Source organism: Canis lupus, chromosome 1, assembly GCF_003254725.2.
Source record: "Canis lupus dingo isolate Sandy chromosome 1, ASM325472v2, whole genome shotgun sequence".
NCBI lineage: Eukaryota > Metazoa > Chordata > Mammalia > Carnivora > Canidae > Canis > Canis lupus.
The window spans coordinates 108384362-108409847 of NC_064243.1; the positions used below are offsets into that span (position 1 = coordinate 108384362).

The window sequence follows — 25486 nt, forward strand, 5'->3', positions numbered from 1 at the left end:
GCTGTTCCCTCCACCTGAACCGCTCTTCCCTCCCTTCATTCACACCTGCTCAAACGTCACCTCCTCAGAGAAGCCCTCCCTCATCTCCCTACTAAGGCAGCCCCCACCATCTATCCCTGATCACTGCTTTATTTTTCTCCACAGGTCGGATTATTCCACATTTCCCTGCTTGGGTGCCTGTCTCCCTAGCAAGAGCACAAGCCCTACGAGGACAGGGATTTCCAACTGGGTGGTGTCCTGCTGTGTCCCCAGGTTAGCACCGTGCCTGGCACACCAAAAGGACTCAGTAAGTGTTGAAGTAATCTTTCACGGAGCACTTCCTCTGTGCAGGCTCTGCTCTATTAGCTGAGGGTAGCGGCTCATTGAATTCTCAGAAGGTCCCTGAGAAGTATTACTATCCCCATTTCTCAGATGAGATAAATGAGTCCCGGAGAAGTGAGCTCAAAAAGCACAGAGGGAGGGGGATCCCTGGGTGGCTCAGTGGTTTGGTGCCTACCTTTGGCCCAGGGCCGGATCCTGGAGTCCCGGGCTGGAATCCCGCATCAGGCTCCGAGCCTGCTTCTCCCTCTGCCTGTATCTCTGCTTCTCTCTCTCTCTATGTCTATCGTGAATAAATAAATAAAATCTTAAAAAAAAAAAAAAGCACAGAGGGATGGTTCAGGGCTTAGTACAGCACCTGGCCCCTAACAGGTGCTTAAAAAAGCATCAGGTTTTATAATCCAGGTCTGGGGCTGGGTTTTTCTCACAGCATGGGAGTCAGAGCCTGCAAAGCCTCAAGTCTAATCCCAGCCCTGCTAGGGAACCTCAGGGAAGCTATTTTGCCTCTCTGAGCCTCAGTCTCCCCATCTGTCTTGCTACACAGAACGACTTCCTTTGGGTCTTTGTTCAGATGGGACCCCCTCTGCAAGCCTTCCCCTGACACCCCCTTTCTGCCCCCCACCACCCCATTTCCTACTTGTCCTTCCTAGCACTTAGCACCATCAGCCAGACTATAGATGCTCCTTATTTTTACTTCTTTTTACAATTTTATTTTCAATGTGACTTATTTTTAATCTCTCCCTGTAGAAATGTCAGCTCCTCGAGGGCAGGGGCTTGGGTCTGTTTTCTTTACTGTTGTCACCCCGGGGCCTGGAACAAGGCCCGGTACCCCGCAGGCACTCCGTTGAATATTTAATTGGTTGAATGTGATAATGTACATAACGGGGTGCGGAAAATGTCCTAAAATTGATTGCTGTGATGATTGCACAATCCTGCGAATATACTAAAACCACCGAATTGTATGCTTTAAATGGGTGAATGGTATAGCTTCTGAAATATCTCAATACAGTTGGATAAATTGATCAATAGACAGATGCCATTGACCTTTGAACCATACAAGTTTATAGGTCCACATAGTAGATTTTTTTAAAAGTATATTGAGTTCTTTTTTAAATTTTTTTTTAAGATTTATTTTTATTTATTTATGATAGACGGAGAGAGAGAGAGAGAGACAGAGAGAGGCAGAGACACAGGCAGAGGGAGAAGCAGGCTCCATGCCTGAAGCCCGATGCGGGACTCCATCCCCGGACTCCAGGATTGTGCCCTGGGCCAAAGGCAGGCGCGAAACCGCTGAGCCACCCAGGGATCCCCTAGAAGTAGATTTTATTTGAGAAATATAGTACACTATTGTAAATGTATTTTTTCTTATGATTTTCCTTTTTTAAGGAAATAAGCTTTTATTAGGCTAGCATATTATAGATTTTGAGGTCTATTTATTATAGCTGCTAGCATGACCCTAACAAGGGATTTGAGTGGCTAACAACTGAAGGACTGCAATTAAAAAAAAAAAAATATATATATATATATATATATATTTTTTTAAGTAATCTCTCCACCCAATATGGGGCTCGAAACCATGACCCGGATATCAAGAGTCGTGTGCTCTACCGACTGAACCAGCCGGGTGATTCTCTAAAGATTTTCTTTTTTTTTTTTAAGATTTTATTTATTTATTCATAGAGACACACACACAGAGAGAGAGAGAGGCAGAGACACAGGCAGAGGGAGAAGCAGGCTCCATGCAGGGAGCCCGATGTGGGCCTCGTTCCCAGGACTCCAGGATCACGCCCAGGGCAAAGGCTGGCGCCAAACCGCTGAGCCACTCGGGCTGCCCTCTTAAGGTTTTCTTAATGACATTTTTTTCTCTGGCTACTTTATAGTAAGAATACAGTGTTGAATACATACACAAAATATGTGTTAATTGACTGTTTATCAGTAAGGCCTCTGGTCAATTGTAAGCTATAAGGTAAATTTTGGAGAAGTCAAAAGTCATACATGGATTTTCAACTGTGCCGGAGTCTTTTTTAGAGTTTACTTATTTATTTGACAGAGAGAGTGAGAGAGCACAAGCAGGGGGAGCAGCAGAAGGAGAGGGAGATGCAGACTCCCCGCTGAGCAGGAAGCTTGATGCGGGACTCGATCCCAGAACCCTGAGATCATGACCTGAGCCAAAGGCAGATGCTTCACCGACTAAGTCACCCAGGTGCCCCCTAACCCACTGTTCTTCAAGTCAGCTGTATTCTATAAAGAGGTGTATAATACATTTTATACATAATTCTAATATATTATTAGAATACATGATCACACCTAAGGTACAATGGTATCTATACCGTAGATATTTAATAATGGGCCAGAGGCTTAGTGTGACCAACCCTATCACAGCTAGGAGCCAGGTCCTACTCTAAAACCTTGACATGGGGCATCTCCCTCCCCACCCTGGAGGCGACCTCGGAGCTTCTCAGCCTGCCGCGTGCTCAGACGAGATTCAGGAGGGTCCGTGAACTTGGACACGGAGAGAAAAATGACATCTGGGTCCTTCACTGAGACTTCATGGTTTCTATGCACCGTGAATGTGAACAGAGCACAATGGCATCACCGGGATCTGTGTCACTGTCACCATCACAGAGGGGATCAGGGCTGTTTCCACCACATTGCAGTTGTTTTGGAGATTTCCAGTGATTGTTTACTCACCGCTGATTAGACCCACCACTAGCTCTTTCTAATTAGTGTCTCGATACAACAGCCCTTATTACTGTGTCACAGATTCCACCGGGGGGAGGGTGGTGGTGGTGGTTCACTGATGGCTGGATTTCAGTATAATTGGGCCCCTTGTAATCCTGGGGTTTTACTATGTGCGTTTTTAAAAATATTATATGTATTTATTCATGAGACACACACAGAGAGGCAGAGACACAGGCAGAGGGAGAAGCAGGCTCCCTGTAGGGAACCTGATGTGGGACTCGATCCTAGGACCCTGGGATGACAACCTGAGCTGAAGGCCCATGCTCAACCACTGAGCCGCCCAGGTGCCCCTACTGCATGCATTTAAAGGCATTATTCTAGGAAGGGATCAGTGGAGTGAAAAACCCCTTGGTTGACACTCACTCCTCTGCCTCATGAAACTTATGAGCTCTCGGTAACTGGGGCTGCTGTCTGGTCTTGCTGTGTCACTGATCTCTGAAATCAGGGAGCCTCTGAGATCTGTCCCCAGCATGACAAGTCTCCTGGTGCCCTTACAGCCTTGGGAGCCCCCTCCCTAAGGCACAAGATAACAATTTTCCCCCCTCGCTCTCTCCCTCCCTATCTGTCAAACCGGATGGCAAGGGGCACCTGGGTGGCTTAGTGGTTGAGCGTCTGCCATTGGCTCAGGGCGTGATCCTGAGGTCCTGGGATTGAGTCCTGCATTGGGCTCTGCTTTTCCCTCTGCCTCTTTCTCTGCCTCTCTCTCCGTGTCACTCATGGATACATAAAATCTTAAAAAAAAAAAAAATGGGTGGAGGGATGCCTGGGTGGTTCAGTGGTTGAGCATCTGCTTTCAGCTCAGGGCATGATCCTGGAGTCCCGGGATCGAGTCCCACATCAGGCTCCCTGCATGGAGCCTGCTTCTCTCTCTGCCTGTGATTCTGTGTCTCTCATGAATAAATAAATAAAATAAAAAATGGGTGGAGAAATTCTGGCACATTCTATAATATCAAGGAACCTTGGAGCCTCTATGCCAAGTGAAATAAGCCAGGCAGGCACGAAAGAACAAATACCATGTGAGCCCTCTCGTCAGGTGCTGAGAGCACTCAGATGTAGCCGGACAGGAAGCCAAGTGGTGGTGGCCAGGGCTCAGCTGGTGCTGTTTGCACAACGTGCAGGGGTGTACTGAATGCCACCAAGCAGTATACGCAGAAATGGTTAAAATGTCAAATTTCATGTTATGTATATTTTACCGCAATTAAAGAAACAACAAAACAAAACAGATGGAGCAGGTGGCAAGCCAGAAGTTAATGATGACCTTTGGACACTGTCAGTCTAGGGTTCAGATCCTGGAAAAGAAGAGATGGCTTCCCCCCCCCCCCACCCCCCCGCCCACGCCTCAGCCGTGGAAAAGAGGACACACCATGGTCACCTACAGAGCTGCTTCTGGGATCTGGGAGCAAGTGTCTATGAAGTTTGGTCCCCAGTTTGAGTCTCCTCCCAGTGGGTGGAGGGCTCTGGTTCCTGTGTTGCCCTCTTGGGAAGACCTTGCTGTTGGCCCCCCTGGAAGCTGGATGTGCAGAGGCCAGGATCGTGGGTTTGCAGCCAGACGGCCTGGTGTGCAGCCCAGCCTTCCACTTACTGCCTCGGGGCCTCAGTTTCTTCATCTGTAAGAGGGGACTCTCAATCCCCATGCTCCGGCTTCTGCGAGGACCAAGTAAAACATCCCGGGTGAAGGGCTTGAGGCAGGACCCATGGTAAGTGTTTCCCAGTCATCGTGGCTGCTCTGCTCAGGCTGCACGCGGCCAACCCTCCAGAACTGAGGCCCCAACCCGCAGAAATCACCGGCCAACATTCTGTACAGCCACCTGTGGTCTCCCCGGGGTGCGGGGAGTGGGGGGGGGGCAAGGATGCCAAGAACTGCATTGTTCGGTGCTTTATTTCGCACGTGGGGAAGTAGATACAGAGCTAGGAGGGGGGGGCGTCTCTCTGTCTCCAGAGACTCCACATATCAGCTTCCCCGCCACAAACACCCCCAAAGGGCCGCAGAGAATCTGGTCCTGCCGCACCGGGCACCGGGCACCGGGCACCGGGACCTCGGCAGAGGCCTCTAGGCTGGGCCCGGTTCCGCACTCGCCCCGTCGGTTCCCCGCACGGCCGCCAGAGGGCGCCCGGGAGCCCCGAGCCTCAGCTCCGCCCTCCGCGTAGAACCTTCGCTGCGGTTCTCCCATCCCTCAGCAAGATCGCCACGAAGCCCAGGCTCCTACACCATAGGCCCGTTTTGTTCCCTCTGACTTCACCTCTCGTCCGTGCCTCCCATCGCCACCCCCCAGCTTCCAGCCACATGGGCTTCTGTGCGGTCCCTCAACTCTCCAGGCATGCTCCTCCCTCAGGGCCTTTCTGTCTTGGGTGCTTCCCCCACCCCCAAGACCTCCCTGGGGCTCCCTCCCTCATCTCTTGTATGCTTCTGCTCAGATGTCACCTCCTCAAAGAAGTCTTCCCTTCCCACCTGATCCCGAGTGCCCGAGTACACAGGTTGTTCACTGCACAAAGCACTCACTGGATGGGTGAGGGGGGCTGGAATCCCACTCATTCTGCCCTTCAAAGCTCAGTGGCCAGAAGAACGGGGCGCTGCTTTCTGGTTCACACAAAGGTGTCCTAGGATGGGACTAGCCTTGTCAGGTATCCTCCACCCCGTGTTTTATGATTTGTGTCCCCCCGGCCCCCACTCTCCGGGGGGGGGGGGGGAGATTTGCTCATGTCCTAACCCCCCAGCATGTGATCTTATTTGTAAATAGGATCTTGGCCCATGTAAGCAAGTGAAGAGTAGAGTAGGCTATTATCCAGTATGGTTTCCTTTTGGTTGTTATTTTTATTTTTTTAAGATTTATTTATTTATTTATTTATGATAGACGTAGAGAGAGAGAGAGAAAGGCAGAGACACAGGAGGAGGGAGAAGCAGGCTCCATGCTGGGAGCCCGACGTGGGACTCGATCCCGGGACTCCAGGATCACACCCTGGACCAAAGGCAAGCGCTAAACCGCTGAGCCACCCAGGGATCCCTGGGTATGGTTTCCTTTTAAGAGGAGACACCAATGCCAAAAAAGGAGGTAGCCACAAGAACCAGGAACACCTGGAAACTGGAAAGTCAAGGAAGGAACCTCCTGCAGAGTTTCTAGGGAAAGCATGGCGCTGCTGGTCCCTTGATGTGAGATGTCCAGCCTCCAGAATGGGAAAGAATAAGCCTCTCTTCTTTTTTATAAGATTTATTTACTTTAGAGAGAGACTGAGAGAGCGCACTGGAGCGGGAGGGACAGAGGGAGCGGGAGAGAATCTCAAGCAGACTCCCTGCTGAGCATGGAGCCCGACCTCAAGACCATGAGATCACGACTCAAGGCGAAACCAAGAGTGGGACACCTAATGGACTTTGCCACCCCAGTGTCCCAAATCTCTGTTCTTTTAAGCCACTCATCCTACAGCAGCCACAGGAAACACTCTGCTTGATTGCTCTTCCCCTCCCCATGTGGTGCTGCACACATTTACAGGTGATCCTCATTTGTGGATGCCCTGTGAGTTCAGCTGCTTGCTAACATTTATTTGTAACCCCCCCAAACTCGAAGCACCTGCACAGACGTGCACAGAGCAGCAAAACACTGGAGTCATCCAACGTGCACGTTTCCAACCGGGGTTGAACAAAGCAGCGCTCTGCCCTCTGGTTTCAGCTCGCATACAAACGAGCTTTTCAAGGTCTGTTTAGTGCCACATTTTCACATTTGTGTTTTTGTTGGGGACTTGATGGTTTAAAATGCTCTAGTACTGAAGCGCTATCCATTGTACCAAGCGGAAGAAGGCTGGAACGTGCCTTGTGTAGAACATATGCGTGAGACCGGCTCCTTTCAGGTGTGAGTTATAGTGTTACTGGCCATGAGCCCGATGTGAATGAATCAACAATATATATAAATAACGTGTCTTTACGGAAATAATATATGTAACTCAAGGTTACCTGTATCAAGCAACTTACAAAAATGCTGTGACAGGAGATTTGTAGGAAGCTAACCCTCTATTTCCTCCAGGAGCTGTAGTTCAGTATTTGTGAATTCTGTGTTCTCGGAGACCGCAGACATTTATGGGGGAGTAAGAATCCTGCGTTTGGTTTGGCTGTTTCTTCTGGCTTCTCAACTAATAAGTCAGCTCCCCCGGGGTAGGGACTTTCTCGTCTGCCTTGTTCAGCTGCACCCCTGTGCCTAGGACAGGGCCCTGCACCCAATAAGTGTTCAACAAAGAGTATGTGGAACAAACCCACACAATCCCCTTCCCCACCCAGGTCTGTAACCAACCCCCAGACTTCAAACAACACCCCCCTCCCTTCCAAAGATCTAAAAGCAATGGGAAAAAATAAATAAAATAAAATAAAATAAAATATAAAAGCAATGGGGCCGAGGCGGAGTCAGTACAGTTTTAAAAAAAGGATCAGTTTTTAATTTACAAGAGTTCTAAATGTACAGAATTCTCCTTTAAAAAAATCGTTATACACAATAAATACAGTACAAAAAAATTTATCTTACAGTACTAGTTTTGTCTCCGAGATTTCAAAATCTGGCGCGGGTGGCTGGCGACAGGAAGAACAGAGGGAAGACTGGCTGGGGAGGGATGGAGGTGTGGGAGGAAGACCCCGGTTTCCTGTTTTGGAGGTGCTCGGATTTCAGTCGAGGGACAGGGAGGGTTCGAAATCTCTCTCTCTCTTGCTCACTCGAGCACACACACGGGGACATGGGACACGTAGAGCTGGACGCGCACACACAGATGTGACACAGGTGCCCAGCAGCACAGGTGCCTCCGAGCCCGCCGGTCCCCGCCTTTCCTTCTACAGCCTGTGGGGGGCGCGGTAGGGAGAGGCCCAGCCAAGGCTCCTGAGGACCCTCCCGGCTTGGAGCGCCCTTGACCGACGCACGCATCTGCGCAGCCACACGGACACGCGCGAACAGTGGGAGCCACCAGGGTACCTCTATCCCTGGCAAACACGCGTGTGTCCCCCCCTCCCCACCAACACACACGAGAGGGGCGGAGTGTGGCTGGAAGCGGGAAGAAATCGGAAATGACACACCGGGATCACCCCCACCTTCGCAGGGGGACATTTTACATTACAGCCCCCTCCCCTAAATCCACAACCCCCACCCAACAACCCAGCAGGAAGTGGGGGAGGAGGCCTTTGTGACTCAAATAACTTAGGCAAGAAAAACTGTCAGGGGATCCCCGGCTCGCGGCCCCCAGGAGGCTGAGGTCGGATGGCCAGCCCGCCCCGGCGTCGCGCGAACGGGGGACAGGGAAGCGAAGACCAGCCCGGTGTTATCTGTTCAACGTCCTGGCGCCGAGGCCACCGTTGTGACTGGAAGGCGGGTAGGCCTCGGGCCTGTGCAGGGGCGACGGGGAGGCCGGCGGGACCGCCGTCGGGGCGGCGTGGGGGTACGGGGGCGCAGGTGTCCGGCCCGGGGCCTGCTGGAGGTTCAGGATGCTGTCGATGGCGCTCTGCAGGTGCTCGGTGAGCGTGTCGTCCTGCGGACTGTCGCTGGAGAAGCTGGCCTGGTCCACGTCGGGCGACTCGGATTTGCGCCGCTTGGCGGGGGGCGCCTCCCAGCCGGGGTCCCTGCTGCCGCTGCCCTGCCCGGCGCCGGCCGCGGGCTCCGTGGGCGCGCCCTTCAGCATGCGCTGGTACAGCTCGTCCTCCACCGCCGCCAGCTCGCGGATCAGCCCGCTGGTGGCCTCGTCCACTTTGGTGGGCAGCGGCGCCGGGCTGCCTCCCCGGGCTCTGGCGGCCCCCGCCCCCGCCCCGGCCCCGGCCCCCTCCCCGGCCCCGCCGCCCAGGGCCTCCACGTTCTCGCGGTACGTCTTCCGCAGGGGCAGCCGGGGGCAGTGGGGGGCCAGGGCCGGGGGCTTGCGGTCGGCGGCGGCGGGCGGCGGGTGGTCCACTGTGCCGTTCATCTGGCCGGGCGCGGGGGGCGGCGGCGGGGGCCGGGGCGGGGGCTCGGCGGCCTTGAGGGCGGCGGGGGGCGGGGGCTGGTGCACGGGGTCCAGGGCGGTGTTGTGGACGACCTTGCTGAGCCCGGCTTCCTGCTTGATCTTGAGCTTGAGGCCGATGCGGCTGCGCGCCTCGTAGGTCTTGATGGGGGGGCGGTTGCGCGAGGGCATGGGGCCGTCCTCATCGGCGTCCAGGGAGGAGGCGGCGGAGGAGGAGGAGGAGGAGGACAGGGAGGAGGACGCCCGCGCCCAGGTCACGGAAGGGGAGCCGCCCGCCCCCCCGTGCCGAATCACCAGCTTGGTTGGCAGGTGCAGAGGGGGCTGCGCGGGGGCCCCCGACGCCGAGGAGGGCGGTGGGCCGTGGCCAGGGAGCCGGTGTCCCTCGGAAGAGGCAGCGATGGGGAGGCCAAGCGAGCGGGAGGAAGACACATACTCGTCTGCAAAACCAGGGAGGCAAGAAAACCCGCGGGGGCGGCGAGAGCGTGAGACGCCTGCGCAGCGCACAGCGAGGAGGCCCCGGCGGCAACGGCACCGAGCCTCTGCCAGGCGCGGGAGGGCGCTAAGCCCTTGGCTCACCAGCCCCTCAGGACGCACTGCTGGGTACCCCCCTTCTCAGCAACTCCCAAGCCCCCTAAGGTGCAAGCGGGAGCTGCCACCTGAGCATGGCCCTTGAATTCTGCAGCCACCTTGCTGGCTTCCCCCGAGCCCTGGCTCTGCTCCCCTAATTTCTAGCCCCCCCTGCGGGTAGTGGAACGTCCCCTCCTCGCCAGGACGGAGCTGAGCAGTCCCACAGGGATGGTGGGTGGTGCACCCCTCTTCCTGCCCCCAAGTCTCATTCCACGGCAGGGGCAGGAATGGCGGCCACCTCTGCCTCCCCTCCCCTCCCCTCTCACCGGGCTTCTCCTTGGCCAGTTGTTTGTCCAAGGCAAGGGTGGTCTTCTCCTCCTGAATGAACATTCGGTCAATCATTACCATCTCCGCGGAGGGGCTCACCCTCTGAGGGGGGAAGAGGAAGGAAGAAGAGAGGATGGGCCGAGGAAAGGCCAGGAACGGGGGAGGGCACGTGGGCAACCCGGAAGGATGGGGACAGATTCCAAACTGTCCCTCTGGAGATGTGCCAGCCTCTCCGGTCCTCCCTCCCAGCCTCCCCGCCGCCGCCCCCTCCCACCCCGACCCTGGCCCAGAGCGGGTAAGGGGAGGGGGCGAGGGGTTTCCCAGGGCGGAAGATGCCAGCGCCCTACCCGGGACTCCTCCAGGAGCAGGAGGCGGTATTTGTTGAGCATGGCCTGGGTGCGTTTCAGCAGCTGCGTGGAGACCGTCTCAAACTCCTCATCCACTGCGGAAGGAGAAAAGGGTCCAGAGGCACAGACGCTGGGCAGCGGGGCTCACCCAGACCTGCACCCAGGGGTGTGCAGAGGGGTGCTTGCATCTGCTTCCTCCCCACACTAGGGACTAGGGAGGGAGAGTCCCCGGAGAGTAGGGGGAGACAATGAGGGTTGCCTCACCTTTGTGGTAGTCGTTGGGGGAGGGGAGGGCACCCTGGTAGACATGGTAGGGCAGGAGGCGATGCAGAGCATCTTCGAAGGAGGGGAAGGCCGTCTTGTAGTCAGGGTGTAGGACGGAGCCCTGATGTTTGTGCAAATGTTCCAGAAAACTGGGGGCAGGGTGAGGAGAGACCACACACACACACACACACACACACACACACAGAGCTGGTGGTGAGGCCTGGAGAAACCAGATCCCGACCCCGAGCCCCCAGGCCCCAATTTAGGTGGCAATATGCGCTGAAGGGGCTAGCACTGTCTCACAGACTCTGGGGACAACCTAAGGGGCCAGGTGCTACAGATGAAGAAACTGAGGCCCAGGGGAACGATATTCTCCACCCAAAGCACATCAACAAGGAGGAAGAGGCCAAGCTGGGAGCCGGTGCCTCAGCTTCGAACTCATCCTCCGTGTTATACCGTCTCCTGCCACCGGGGGTCAGCATGTCCTCAGTCTGCTGCAGGGCCCGCAGCAACCCGGAAGGGCCGGGGAAGGCACCCGGGAAAGGCCCCGGGGAAGGCCCAGGGCGAGGGTGGTCCCTTGGTTGGTAAACTCCCTTTCTCTACCAGGCTATTTTCTACTACAGTGCGCAGCAGTGGGTTATGTCTCTTTACTGTGTGAGTGTTCCTCTCCCCAGACATGCTTATCTCTACCCTGAGCGGAAGACCTGTACCCCCAGTACCCCATGGGGGCCAGAACTCGGTCTTGTGCTTGGAAAATCCAGCACTGGACTGGGCACTCAGTGAGTATTTGATAAACACTTGCAGTAGAAGGAGAGCAGAGGAGAGAGAGAATGCAGGCAAGCACCCAACATTTACCCATTGCCTACCCAGACCCTATCTATCCACCCCAGACCCCATCCATCCATCTAGCCAAACACCCATCAATCCATCTATCCAAATACCCATTTATCCACCCAAACACCATCCATCCAAATACCCATTTATCCATCCAAACATCCACTCAGAATGCCATTCATCCACCCAAACACCCATCATCCAGCTATGCCCCCACTTCAAACCACATCCATCCATCTAGCCAAACACCCATCAACCATCTATTCAAACACTCATCCATCCACCCAAACACCTTCTCAGCACAGTTGGAAGGAATCCTTACCTGACACCCTATCATCACTATTACCACTCTACTCTCTAGAAGGGAAACTGAGGGTCTCTGAAGCAAATTCCATTGCCCCAAACCACAGAGCCAACAAGAGCTGGGGCCTGTGTGACCCCACTTCTGAAGAGTGGTCCCCACGCCCTGCTGCTTGCTCTCAAGCCTCCGGGAAGGCAAGGGTGTGTGCAGTACTACAACTCACCAGGCTTCCTTACTGGGCTGAAGCGTGGGGGGTTTCTTCAGGCTGCTCATCTTGCTCTCATACTGCGGGGCAGAGACGTGAGTGAGGGGTAGCGCCACTGAGAGCCCTTTTCCCTTGGTGCCCTGACCCCCTTTCAACCCCACTTGTGGCAAAGAGGAGAGCGGGGCCCACATCCCCACCCCCTTAGTCCCCCAGGGTGGGGTCCTGGCCCCAGCTGCAGGATGTGCTGCCCAGCACACCAGAGCTGCCGGGCAGAGCCGGGCTGGGCCTGCCTGACTCCCTTCCTGCACATCAGATGGCCTTCGCCTCTGCTAATGGGCCCGGGACAGTTCTCTTCTCGCCCCCAACTCTGCCCCGACTCTGCTCTGGGTCCCTGGCGGTGAGCTAGCCTCAGTGGCTCTCCCAACTCTGCCCCTGGGACGTCAGCATCCTGGTCCCTCCATCTGCTCTGTTCTCTTCCTGCCCTGTGCCTATCTCCCCGAGACGGTCTCTGCCTCAGCTTCCCCCCACACTGGCAGGGTCCCCTCCATTCTGGGCCTCCCATCCCCCCTGCCCCCGCTCTGTCCAGGGTCTCCCCACCTCCTTATTCTTACCTCCCTTGTCCAATGGTCTCCCCACATCCCCCCTTTCCCAGCCTCAAACTCCCTGCTCCTGCCCCCAGAGACGGCCTCCCTCCCCACTCGAGCCACCTGTCGTATGTTCACCCTGAATCTTGGTGGCTCCATCTATCCCACTCTGGCACGCGCCCACCCTGGCTGTCAGAGAGGAGTCTGACGCACTGCCCAGACTCCTCTCTGATGGCCTGTCGGGTAGCCGTCACCGCCCCACTGGACCCTTTCCGGGTTCCCTGGTGACTTCACCTGGGCCCCACCCCCCCTCACCTGCAGCCCAGAGGACTTCCCCGGTCCAGCCACAGCCGCCTTGGCCACGCTCAGGGTCGGGAGGTTGCTGGCAAAAGCTTTGCTCTCGGCAGGAAGCAGAGGAGGGAGGCCTGAGGGTGGGGTGGGGCCAGACAGGGCTCAGGGGTCACTGGCCCAAAGGCCCCTCCACGATGTGACCCGCAGGCCTGCACACCCTGCTCTCCTCTGGCACTTTGGCCCTGGCAACCCTGCCAGTGTGACTCGGGCACCCCCTTGGATCCAGGGAGACAGCCCTTCCTCCTCATCTCCCCATCTCGTGAGGTCACCCAGACCCCCTGGGTGACCCCCTGGGCTGATGTGCCTCCAGCTCCGCCCCGGCCCCCTTCCCATTGCCCCCCTGCCCCCCTACTTCTCCTGCATGGGCTACCTCTCCCCTACCTGCGGTAGCCACGGGTGCCGGGGCAGGGGGATGGCTGGGGGCAGCGGGGGTCCCGGATGGGGCCTGCCCGCCGACCAGCACAGAGGCGGTGGGGCTGGCGAGAGGCCCCAGGTTGGCGGAGGTCTGCGGGGTGGCGGGGGCTCCCCCGGCCTTGTTCTGGAGGATGATCCCGGACGGCACCTGAGGAGGGGGACAGGTGGTTGAGGGGCAGGGGGCACGTGCTAGCAGGGGCGGCGGCCAGGCACCGGGGCTGGGGACCGAGAGAAAGCTGCCCCGTGGGAGGGCTCCCCATCAGACTGCAGGGGGACGGCAGGGCTTGCGGAGCGGGCGGTCCCTGCCTCCAATTACCTGGTGAAATCTCTCGAGCAGAGCCTTCGGCTGGGACAGCGCCGGGAAAGGGGTGGTCACCATCTGGAAGGTCCGAGGAGGCGGTGGGGGGGGCGCTGCGGGCTCAGGGAGCAGGTGGAGGGTCGGAGGGGGCGTGGGGGACTTGTGGGGCCCCTGGCCAGGCGGAAACTGGAGCTGGAAGTCAGCTGGCGTAGGGGCTGGCAGCCTGGTGGACGTATCCGTGGAGGCCGCGCCAGAGGAGGTGGAGGCGGGAGGAAGGTGGGGAGCTGGGGGCAGCGGCCCCTCTGGGGGCTGGGATGGGGGGCGCAGGGGGGGTTGGGGGGGGCCCGGGGCAGTGGGGGCTGGGGTGCTGGCAGGCGGGGGGACCCCCAGCTGGTTCTGGATGACAAAGATGCCAGGCAGGGTGGGGGGTGCCTGGGGTGGGGGGCAAGGGTGCAGGGTGGGCTCTGAGGGCGGACGAGATAAGCTCTGGGGCTGGGAGGGAGGGCGGGAGTGGGGTCGGGAGGGTGGGCGGGAGGGAGGCCTGGCGGGATGTGGGGAGGGCAGGTGGGGGCTGTCTCCCAGAGGGGCTTGGTGAGGTAGTGACGGGGACGAGGAGGGGCCTGGGCCCTTCAGTGGAGCCGCTGCCGGGATCTGGGCAGGGGAGGGAGGTAGAGGGGAGGGGGCGGGGGTCAGAACCAACCTTGGCTCCCATTGCCCCAGGACACTGGGGACCCCAGCCACTCCCACCAGAAACCCTCCTTCTTAGCCACCCCTGTTTTGAGAGAGAGGACTCCACCATGGCTATCCTTCCCCCATCTCTGAACTCCCTGCTTTGCCCATCCACCTCTGTCCCCCCAGCCCCATCCCTCTACCTCTGCTCACCTCACCCCTGCATCTGCCCCCACCTCCTCTCCAGACCTTTTCCTCTGGTCCAGACCCCCTCCCCAACTGCCCCCCTTCCCCCTCCCCCAGGTGAAGGTGAGCTCTGCAGGGTTTGGGGGCAGCAGCAGAGGAAGCATTGGTGGCAGCCGGGGGGGGGGGGGGGGGGGGGCACTGCACCAGCTGCCCAGCGGGGAGGCGGGGGGGGGGGGCAGGGGCAGGGAGCGCGAGCACAGCAGCGGAGGGGGAAGGAGGCAGCTGGATGGGGCGGCATCTGAGCCGCCAGCCCCACGGGGCCCGACTGTCCAGCTCCCCCTGGGGAAGAGGGACACCAGCACAGATGGCTGCAGAGCACGGGGCTGGTGGCTGTGGAAGGCGTAGGGGGAGGGGCGGAGAGCCGGGGCTAAGGATGGTCACTGAGGGGCAGGTCCTTCTAAGTGTCCGTGACCTCTGCCTCCATGTGCCTACGTGGCCGTGGCTGCAGGCCTACCTGGGTGCCATGTGAGCTTGCAGGGATGGGCACGTATGTTTGCACATGCGACCCGGGCACTAGTCTGTGATAACGTACACAGTGACCTTGCCTAAAATGCACCTGAGACAGAGCACCTTGCACTGCCCTCCCCCAGAGTCCTAACCTCAGCTGCCACCGTTTCCCCAGTGAGCACCAGCTGTGTACCCGACCCTGGGCTGGCACCCTTCCACTGTACAGAGTCCACACCCCAGCGACAGCCCACACTGATGTGGCAAGTGCGGATGGCCACCTCCACCCACGTGTATGGTTGTTCCACGGCCCTGAAAGCAGTGAAAATGCTGGAACCATTTCGCAGATGAGAAACCAAGGTTAGGGAGCCAAAATGACTGGTCCCGAGTCTTCCTGCCTTACCCCATCCCCCTGTCCAGGGACTTTCAAGTTGTCTGAGGAAGACTCAGGCTCAGAGCGCTCAGGGGACTGGCCCAAGGCCACTAAGGTCGCCATACCCCAAAATTGGGGCTCTTCGCTTTTAGCCCCCAAAGTGGGCCAACTCATGATTTCAAGCTTCTGATGCCCTGGGCCCTTCCAATACCCAGTCCAAGGCTGGTCCTGGTTAACTCTGGCGATTCAAAACCAGCTCCCCAAACCAATCAATCTACACACACCCCCAACAGCAGAGGGGAGACGCCCTTGGCTCACATAAGGGGCTGCTGAGGTTGTCACCTGGACAGCCCTCTGGTCTGGAGACTTAGAGAGGGTCGTGCCCTTTGACCTGGCGATCCACCCTCCAGGAATCTGTGATAAGCAGCACTGACTGAGGCACTTGCTTGCAGGGCTCCCCGGCTGTGGGACATTTACAACAAAGAACACAGGGAAACAACAATAATGGCCAGAGCAGGCGAGTGGCCGAGTGAGTAAGGAAGACAGCTGGCCACCCCACACCAGCCCCGAGCACACGCTTCCCAGGGCTTCGTGAGGCGGCCAGCATCGACGTGCCAGAAAGCTAAGTGGAATGAGGAGAGCAACACGTTACATGACCGCTGGACAACCGGCTACATTAGATTATGCACAGTGGATAATGGTATTGTCTCGGTGCTAAATTTGCTGAATTCAATAACTCTGCTATGGTCAAGTAGGAGAACGTTCTTGATCTCAGAGGCTGAGACATTAAGGAGTAAAGGAGCAGAATATCTGCAATCTACTCTCAAGCGATTTCGAATAAAAATGTATGCATATTGGGGGGCCTGGGTGGCTCAGTCGGTTAAGCGTCTGCCTTTGGCTCAGGTCATGATCTGGGGGTCATGGGAGGGAGCCCCACATGGGGCTCCCTGCTCGGTGTGGAGTCTGCTTCTCCTTTTCCCTCTGCCCCTCCCCTGGCTCGTGCTTTCTCTCTCTCTCTCATAACGCTCTCTCTCTCAAATAAATAAATTAAATCTTTATTAAAGAAATGTATATGTATAGAGAGAAATGATAAAGCAAATGTAGCAAAACATTTACGGTGGATAAATCTGGGCAGCAGCCAGCTTCCAAGGTGCCCCCCGCCGACCCCCACCTCCTCATTAGTAGGTCACCTCCCACACTGCCCCCTGGTTCGTCTCTGGGACCAACAGGTTTTGCAGAAGTGATCAGACGCTACTTCCAAGATTCAGTTATATAAAAAAGGCCGCGGCTTCTATCCCGGGACTCTCCTTTCTAGTGGATCATTTACTTTGGGGGAAGCCGACTTTGGAGCAGTTATAAGCTGCCCTTTGGAGAAGCCTGCGTTGGGAGGAGCTGAGGCCTCCCGCCAGCAGCTAGTTGTACGAGTGCACCACCTTGGAAGCGTATTCTCCAGCCCACTCAAGCCTTCGGATGACTTCAGCCCTGGTTGACACTTGAGCTAGAACTTCACGAGAGATTACGAGCCAGCACCTTCCAGCTAAGCTGCTTCCAGATTCCTGATCCTTACAGGCTACGTGAGATAAGTTAACGCTTAACGTTGTTTAAAGCTGCTAAGTTTGAAAAAAAAAGCTGCTAAGTTTGGAGGTAATTTGTGACACAGCACGGAGAACCAATATATGTGAGTAAAGGGTAAAGAACTCCCATGAGGTCTCTGTGCTATTCCTAGGTCTCTGCCACTATGTGTTTGAGATTCTTTTTCTTTTTAAATTTACTTATTTATTTATTTATTCCTGAGAGACACAGAGAGAGGCAGAGACACAGGCAGAGGGAGAAAGCCGGCTCCTTGCAGGAAGCCAGATGTGGGACTCGATCCCTAAACTGGGATCACACCCTGAGCCAAAGGCAGATGCTCAACCACTGTGCCACCAGACGTCCCTTGAGATTTTTTTTCAATGTTTAAAAATTGAAAAAGTTAATCTCCTACTCCTTAACAATACAGACAAACACAGCCCCTCCCCTTCCAACCAAGTCAAAAAACCGAATGACACAGTGGGGGAAACAGTTGCAATTCATCACACAGGCAAAGCCCATTTCTATCATATATAAAGAGCCTTCAGAAATCACTAAGAATAACCATCAGTGAGATAAAGGGGCAAAGGATAAGTTCAGACAAATGCACAGAAAAGGCAACACAAAAGGCTTATATATTTCAAGAGAGGCTCCACTTCATTTGTAATAAGAGTAATGCAAATTGAAAGCACCCTATGGAACCTTTCCCCACTCACTGAATTAGGAATAAGCCACGTCTCCTATAGGCACTCTCTTATAGCCCTTGAGGGTCTAAACTGGGCGTGATTCGCTACAACTCCAGAACAATGCAATTCACCAGCAGCTGTGCACATTGCAAGTGCACATTTGCTTTGATCCAGCAAACAGGCTTCCGGGAAGTAACCCGACAGACGCACGTGCACATGTGGGGAATGACAGGTCGACAAGTTGTTTATAACAGCTGTGAGGGGAGGGACAAAGCCTGGATTTGGCCAGTTGGCCTCTGGACAGCATTTACTGGGAAAATGAACGACAGTCTGTCCCTGTGGAGGAATACTTCACAACCATAACAAGGGATCAAGGAAACTCTCCACATGCTGCCAAAGCAAGCACACAACATCCTACCTTCCGGGCGGACAGAAATGGGAAAGAAACGTAAATCCACATTTACACTTTGCTGTACGTGCACAAAGAACTGGGAAGATATACGAGAGCTAAGTAATTGTGTTTTTCTAGAGGGGAAGCTGGGCTGGGAATGCAAGCATGGGTTTGGGACACTTTCCCCTTACTTTAAAAAATGCTTTTTGGAGTGCCTGGGTGGCTAGTCCATTAAGTATCCCACTTTTTTTTTTTTTTAAGATTTTTATTTATTTATTCATGAGAGACAGAGAGAGAGAGAGAGAGGCAGAGACACAGGCAGAGAGAGAAGCAGGCTCCATGCAGGGAGCCCAATGTGGGACTCGATCCCGGGTCTCCAGGATCACACCCTGGGCTGAAGAGAGGCGCCCAACCACACAGGCGAGGTGGCCCTCTTTTTTTTTTTTTAAGATTTTATTTATTTGAGAGAGAGAGAGCATAGGCAGGGGGAGGGGCAGAGGGAGAAGCAGACTCTCTGCTGAGCAGAGAGCCCAACGTGGGGTTCAATCTGAGGACCCTGGGATCATGACCTGAGCCCAAGGCAGATGCTTAACTGACTGAGCCACCCAGGCGCCCCTAACTATCTGACTCTTGATTTCAGTTCAGGTCATGATTTCAAGGTCGTGAGATTAAGTCCCCTGTTGGGCTCCAAGATTCTTTCTCCCCCTCTGCCCTTCCTCCTGCTTGTGCTCTTTCTCTCTCTCAAAAAAAAAAAAAAAAAAAAGTTTTTTGATGACTGAGCCATGTGAACATAACACCTAATTCTAAAAATTAAAAATGTCTTAAATGGGTGGGGAAAAAATTAGGCTAAAAGGAAATTTCATACTTCCCCTCTCTCCCCCAAATATCACCAGCGGCTTCTGCACGTATTTATTTTCCTTCTATTCTGTGTTTTTGAAATTCTCTAAGTAAGCATGAAATGAGATTTAGAGTCATTTTTTTTTTTAAACTACGACAGGAGTGGACTGTTCACCAAGAGATCCCAGCTAGCTGCCCAGATACAGCTGGCAAGATGCACTCAAATTTACACAGAATGAGAGAAAAGTGCAGAGAGCTGGCACCTTGCAGCCTGGCCAGGAGCAGAGCGGTTGCTGACCTGGGGCTGAAGAAGCTTCTGGAAGAAGCCTTCCCAGGCATAAACCCCATGGAGGTGCAACTGCAATAGCGCTTTCCGGAAACTGTTTGGGAACCAACCAACTAGAAATTTATCCACACATACAGGCAGTGCCTGGGCACCGGAATACTCATAGGAGTGTTACTTGTTGACATACACGGGAAACCACCTTAAGTATTCACTCCAATGTGGAACCAAGTAATAAATCAAGGAGTGTCCATATAATGAAAAACAGTGAGCCTGCAGGAGGCTGCAGCCCACAGGCCAACTCCGGCTGGCCTGGACTGTGTGGCCTATCATATCGTATGACCCAAAGCTGAGAACGGTTTTTACATTTTTAAATGGTGGGAAAGGGATCCCTGGGTGGCGCAGCGGTTTGGCGCCTGCCTTTGGCCCAGGGCGCGATCCTGGAGACCCGGGATCAAATCCCACATCGGGCTCCCAGTGCATGGAGCCTGCTTCTCCCTCTGCCTGTGTCTCTACCTCTCTCTCTCTGTGTGACTATCATAAAAAAAATAAAATAAAATAAATAAATAAATAAATAAATAAATAAATAAATAAATAAATAAATAAATGGTGGGAAAGAGGGACGCCTGGGTGGCTCAGTCAGTTGAGCGCTGAACTCTTGATTTCAGCTCTGGTCACGATCTCAGGGTCATGAGATCGAGCTCTGTGTTGGGCTCCCTGCACAGCAGAGAGTCTGCTTGAAACTCTCTCTCCCTCTGCCCCTCCCCTGCTCATGCTCTCTCCCTCACATAAATAAATAAATCTTTAAAAATGGTGGAAAAAAGGGATGCTGGGGTGCTCACTGAGCACCTGCCTCTGGCTCAGGTCGTGATCCTGGGTTCTGGGATCGAGTCCCCCCATCGGGGTCTCTGCAGGGAGCCTGCTTCTCCCTCTGCCTATGTCGCTGCCTCTCTCTCTCTGGATCTCTCAGGAAAAAATTAATAAATCTTTTTTTTTTTAAATGGTGGAAAAGAAATCAAAAGAATGTATTGCAATTGGCAACGATGATATGAAATTCAAATTTCAGCATCTATACATCAAGTCTTACTGGAATACGTCCACGCTCACTTGTTTTCGTATGGTCTAGGGCTGCTTCTGTGCTGTGATGGGTACCACATAGCCTAGAATGTTCACCATCGGCCCTTTATAGAGTGTTTGTCTGGCTTCTTTTGCTTTGAGGCATTTTCAACATGCCTGGTCCCGTTCAAGCACCTGATTAGCATATATTAACTTATTTACTCCTCATAATAACCCTTTGATACAGACGCTATTATCTTCATCCTCATTTTAAAGGGAAGGAAACTGAGGCACACAGAGGTGAGTGACTTGACAAAGTCACCATGTAAGTGACAGAGTCAGGATTTTGGAGTCCCTGTGCTTATGACTGACCTGGATGGTGGCTTTCAAACTATACTTAATGCCTGTTAGTAATGGTTCCAGTCATTTTAGTGAGTCATGACCAGCACTTAAAAAGAACACAGGAGGGACGCCTGGGTGACTCAGTGGTTGAGCAGTCTGCCTTCGGCTCAGGACGTGATCCCAGGGTCCTGGGATCGAGTCCCTCATCGGGCTCCCCATAGGGAGCCTGCTTCTCCCTCTTCCTCTCCTTCTTGCTGCTTATGCTCTGTCTTAAGTAAATAAAATCTTGAAAAAAAAAAAAAAAGAGAGAGAAGAGAGGAAACCAAACAAAAAATATCAGTGTGCATCACGCATGGTATTATCCTGTGAAACTTTTGTTTCAGTGATATGTATACACACACACACACACACAAATACACACACACACTTCTGTGTGTCCCAGACAGTGATATACAATGGAATTCTCATGCAGGGTGGCATTTGAGAAAAGTCTGCAAGTCAGCGATCCAAGAGATACCGCTGAATGAGCAAAGCAAGATACAGAAGGGGGCTGGTGTGCTCCTGTGTGTAAAAAGGGAAAATGCATGCCCACATGTGCACATGCAGGCTGTCACAAGTATCTGGCTCTGAGTTCAGACAATGAGGGATGCCTGCCACGTGCACAGGAGTGGTTCCCAACCTGGGTGAATCCATCCCCCAGGGCAACAGGGCACAGGACTGTCATTCATAAATAAATAAATAAATAGATAGATAGATAGATAGATAGATAGATAGATAGATAGATAGATAGGAGAGGGGTGGGTGTCTATGGGGAAAGGGCCTGAAATCCCACGAAAAGCAAGACCCACTTTAACTATATACCCTTTTTTTTTTAAAGCATATTTTTTAAACTGTGTCTGGTAATGTTCTTTGAATAACAACAACAAAATCTGTGTGTGTGTGTGTGTGTGTGTGTGTGTATGCCTCCTATAAACAATACACAGCAGGCTGAGCTTCCTGGGCAGGGCGGTCAGCGTTCCCTCCCAGAAAAGACAGTCAGGGGCCCCGTCAAGGGACGATTTATTTCAAGAGCCAGGATATTGATGACAAAATCCACCCCTGGACTGTGAGCCCCAAGAGGGCAGGGCCAGGGCTGTCTCACCTGTCCCTTCCTGCAAAAGGCTGGGCACGAAGCAGGTGCCTAGGGAATGTGGGCTGAAATGAATGAACTATGTGATGGTAGAGCTCTGGCCTGGGAGTGCCTCTTACACGCACGTGTGCACACATACATACACACAAGGTGGTACATTGCTGATGTTTATGTGTTTATATTTTTCGGTCAATCCACTCACCGACCTGGGCGTTTGTTCATCCATCCATCCATCCGTCTGTCCGTCCATTACCCACCCAACCACCTATCCATCCACTTGCTTACCCAACGAACATTCAAGAACTTCCCGTGACACCACATGCTGCCGTAGGCACAAAAGCTGCAGGCGGCCTACAATGTGTCTAGCCCTGTGCTGGCCTACGGGTGGGTGACTAGGAGTCAGCTCACGGGCATGGCTGACCCTTCTTCTCGAGGTCACCCACAGCATCGTGACTACTCTTACTGTTAATGACAGGTATCTACTGGCTGAATGCCTGCTTTGTACAAGAGCCACCGTGAGGTCGGTGGCTTTATTCCCATTTTGCAGGTAAGTAAACGGTGTCTCAGAGCTTTTGATGCTAAGTTGGGGCTGGGATTCGCGCTCAGGTCTGGCTTTCTCAAGACCTCAGGTGTTTCTCACAACTAAACTCTAGGTAGGCTTCAAATCCAGGCCCCACGAAGTAGGTAACCTTGGGCCAGCTACTCAATCTCTGTGCCCCTGTTTCCTCATCTATAAAATGGGGATAGTATATACCACCTCCCTGATGGCAGGTTTCAACGAGATGACGGTTGTGAAGCGTTCTGAACAGCACTTAGAAATAACAGAAACGTTACCATTCACGAAGGGTTTACTGTAGTGCCTCCTCATGCCTCTAAACCTAAGCAAGCTCCGAACTCTGCCCCGAGTCCTCCTACTTCCCTCTGTCATTGCTATGACCACCCTGATCTTTGCAGCACTGTCATCTTGTCCCTTGAGGATCCCTGGGCTTCCATTCTCGTTGCCCACCAAACCATCTTCCAATGGAAGCCAGAGGGCTCACTGAAAATCATATAATCAGACCATGCCATGGCCCAACTGAAAGCTCTCCAGTGGTTTGGCCAGATCCAAACTCACTGGCCCACGAGGCACTGCCAACCTCTCTGACCTGACCCCTCCCTCCACTCCCCTCTAGCCTATATTCCATTCCTTGACATCTCAAGCTCATCCTTGCCCCAGGGCCTTTGCACATGCTGTCTCTTCATACCTTCTCTTTCTTCAGGCCTCAGCTTACATACTTCCCTCTCCCTGAGGCTGTTCCTGCCCACTCTCCCTACAGCGGGTTCCTCCTCATCTATCGAGCTATTGACCTACAGCTGAATCACATCTTCTCTGAGAACATTTTTTCCCTTTGATTCCACTGTGGTATGGAGCCAGTAGAAGGTGGGCTCTCATATGGGTGCTTGATTTCTTCAATAAATTATTTTCTCCATTGATTTAGCCAATGAACGCTTACCAGGCGTCTGCTGTGTGCCAGGCACCGTTCTGGCCAGGAGGGATACGGCAAGGACAGAATAGATCAAACTCTGCCCTCATGGACTTTACTGGTACAAGGAGAACAGGATAACAAGGAAGTGAGACAGCCGGTCACGTGGTGGTAAGTGCTACGGAGAAATATGAACCAGGCGAGGGTCAGGGAGGGCCGGGCTGTGGACGGAGCAGGCTACAGGGTAAGTTGGGTGACCAACTTGTCCTGGGTGGCCTGGGATGGTCTCAGTTTTCAAATGGAAAAGTTCTCAGGGTACCGGGTAAACTGGAACGGGTGGGGTCACCGTAGGAGCTAGTTTAGAACGTGCCTGTGCCAGGCAGGTGCTCTGTGAACATGTGAAGTGGCAGGGCACAGCCACGGTGCTTGGGGGAGACTCTACGGACCCCCCAAGTACAGCTGACCACAGGAGGCTTGGGGAGGGGAAGCCGCTGGCCTGAGGGACCGAGGCCTGCATCTGACCCATTCCAGAGACACTGCTTCCAGCTTGAGTGGCTCACAGGCCAGGCGGCTCCTGGCCTCCTGCCCCTCCCCCACTTCTGCTTCTTTCTCCTCCTGGGGGAGAGATGGCCTGATGCCATCTTGGCCCTGTGTTCAAAACTACGCCTCTGGGCTGGATCCTGCTCTACCCCACCACGACAATAAAATAATGGTAAGAGCAAGTGTTTATCGAGGGCTGACGCTGTGCTAAGCATATGCCAACTCACTCCCCACAGGCCTCGAAGAAACCATTATTTCCATTTTCCAGATGAAGAAATCAAGGTTCAGCAGCCACGGGGAAGTGTTCAGGGTCAGCACAAGGCCAGGGACATACTAACTGCCTTCCTTCCCCAAATAATCTGTTTAAGGGAAAGAAGAAACTGGTTGCTTAAGGTCACACATGGCAAGCAGCAGAACCTGAGAGTGAAATCACGGCTGTTTAAGGCCAAAGCCCATGCTGCTTTCTGCCATACTGACCTTGCTGACATCATTCCCCCTCCCACCTCATCTACCTATCCGCCAGTCCTTTCTGAATGAGTACAATATCCACCCTCACCACCACCCCCAAAATAAAAAGTAGCCCTCTCTGAATTCTCATGTGCCTATGACTCATATGAGACAAAGGCTAATTTTCCTAATATGTAAAGAGTTTCTACAAATCAACAAGAAAATGACCAGTGACCCAGATTTTAAATTTGGCAAGAGGTACAAGAAGCCAACTCCACAGAAAACATAAATAGCTCTAAATCTATGAAAGCCTGCCCAACCTCATTCACAGTATGAAAAGGTTTCCTACTTTTCACCTACCAGACTGGCTAAGTTCAAGATACTGCTGAGGTTGTGGAAAAACCAGGCATAGGCAATATACTGCTGATAAAGGGTAAACCGATTTATACTCCACAGAGGACAATCTGGCAGCATCTGTCAAAACTGCAAGGGCAAATGGCCTTTGACATACCCAGCACTTGCCTCTTTAAGAACATACCCTACAAAGTGACATACGTACAGTCATTCTTTGCAGCTTCATTCAATACAGCTAAAGATTGGAAGTGACCTGACTGCCCAAGAAGGACTGGGTAAATAAATAACAGTGGAGTACTGTGTGGTCCTATGAAAGAATGATGTACCATCTCTCTCGAAAGGAAACTTTAAATGATAAAAAGATGCAAAACTGAATGCAGAGTATGCACCATGTTTGCAAAAATGGGAGGGAGAGAATCCAGGTGCCATTTTCCTTGTCCATGTGTGGAAAAGGATGCAAGAAACTGCCCTCGGGGAGGGAAAGCAGGAGGCTGTGGTTCAGGAGCAGGGGCTTCTCAGCTAGAACTTTGGTAGCTTTTGAGATCTGAACCCTCTGAATGTACCACTGATCCAGATCCGAAAATAATTCGAGGAAAGAACTGCCTGCTGTGTGCACCTCTGCCTAGAGTGTGGGCTCCCCCAGGTCTGGCCCTGGTCTTAGGAGTCCGGGACTGTCAGAAGACTCTCAGGAAATATCTGGGGAGTGAAGGAGCACCCTTCCCAAGCCAGCAAGACAGAGAGGCAGGCGGGGCAGCCAGAGCAGCGAGGAAGGAGCGAGAGGAGGGGCGGCAGGGGCGAGCTCGGTCTGAGCTGGGACAGAGGCTGCCGGGGTTCATCTACCTGGGGGGCCGGCGCTGGGGAAGCCTGGCTGTCGGGGGCCTGAGGGCCGAGGCCAGCTCCTTTGGCGATGGGGGTGCTCGGGGCTGGGTCTTGGGCGGGAGGCGGGGCGCTGACTATGACCGAGGCGGGCACGGAGAGGTGGGGCCCGTCTGCAGAGAGGGGCTGCTGGCTCCTCTCCTGAAATGGGCAGCCCGCACAGGGTCAGAAGGCCGCCCCATGGACCCGCAGCCTCCCCTCCCCATCCCGAGACCCCGGCCTCCCCGAGGCTCCGGAGAAGGGGGTGCTGGGAACCGGGCAGAGGGGCACAGAG

The 25486-nt window shown here is 54.1% G+C and overlaps 1 protein-coding gene and 1 long non-coding RNA gene across 8 annotated transcripts in view; one reads left to right on the top strand and one right to left on the bottom strand.

The window, feature by feature from the left end:
• Positions 1–7451: 7451 nt before the first annotated feature.
• Positions 7452–25486, bottom strand: part of BICRA (BRD4 interacting chromatin remodeling complex associated protein) — an 83590-nt gene continuing 65555 nt past the window's right edge. For 3 of the 6 annotated variants that reach the window (XM_049109035.1, XM_049109034.1, XM_049109032.1), the window contains 9 exons: positions 25177–25353; positions 13526–14158; positions 13177–13357; positions 12760–12869; positions 11879–11940; positions 10521–10669; positions 10257–10351; positions 9909–10011; positions 7452–9452 (listed from right to left, as the gene is read on the bottom strand). In XM_049109035.1, the coding sequence (XP_048964992.1) occupies positions 8347–9452; positions 9909–10011; positions 10257–10351; positions 10521–10669; positions 11879–11940; positions 12760–12869; positions 13177–13357; positions 13526–14158; positions 25177–25353 (2616 nt within the window). In that variant the 3' untranslated portion in view covers positions 7452–8346. The remainder of the gene's footprint in view (positions 9453–9908; positions 10012–10256; positions 10352–10520; positions 10670–11878; positions 11941–12759; positions 12870–13176; positions 13358–13525; positions 14159–25176; positions 25354–25486) is intronic. The other 3 variants (XM_049109040.1, XM_049109038.1, XM_049109042.1) reach the window with 3 other exon arrangements.
• LOC112645230 (uncharacterized) lies at positions 8261–16093 on the top strand. 2 transcript variants are annotated; one of them, XR_003127010.3, is made up of 3 exons: positions 8261–8397; positions 15013–15226; positions 15692–16093. It is a non-coding gene; the product is annotated as an uncharacterized LOC112645230 (long non-coding RNA). The 2 variants fall into 2 exon arrangements; XR_003127009.3 differs by having other exon boundaries at positions 8263–8397; positions 15045–15226.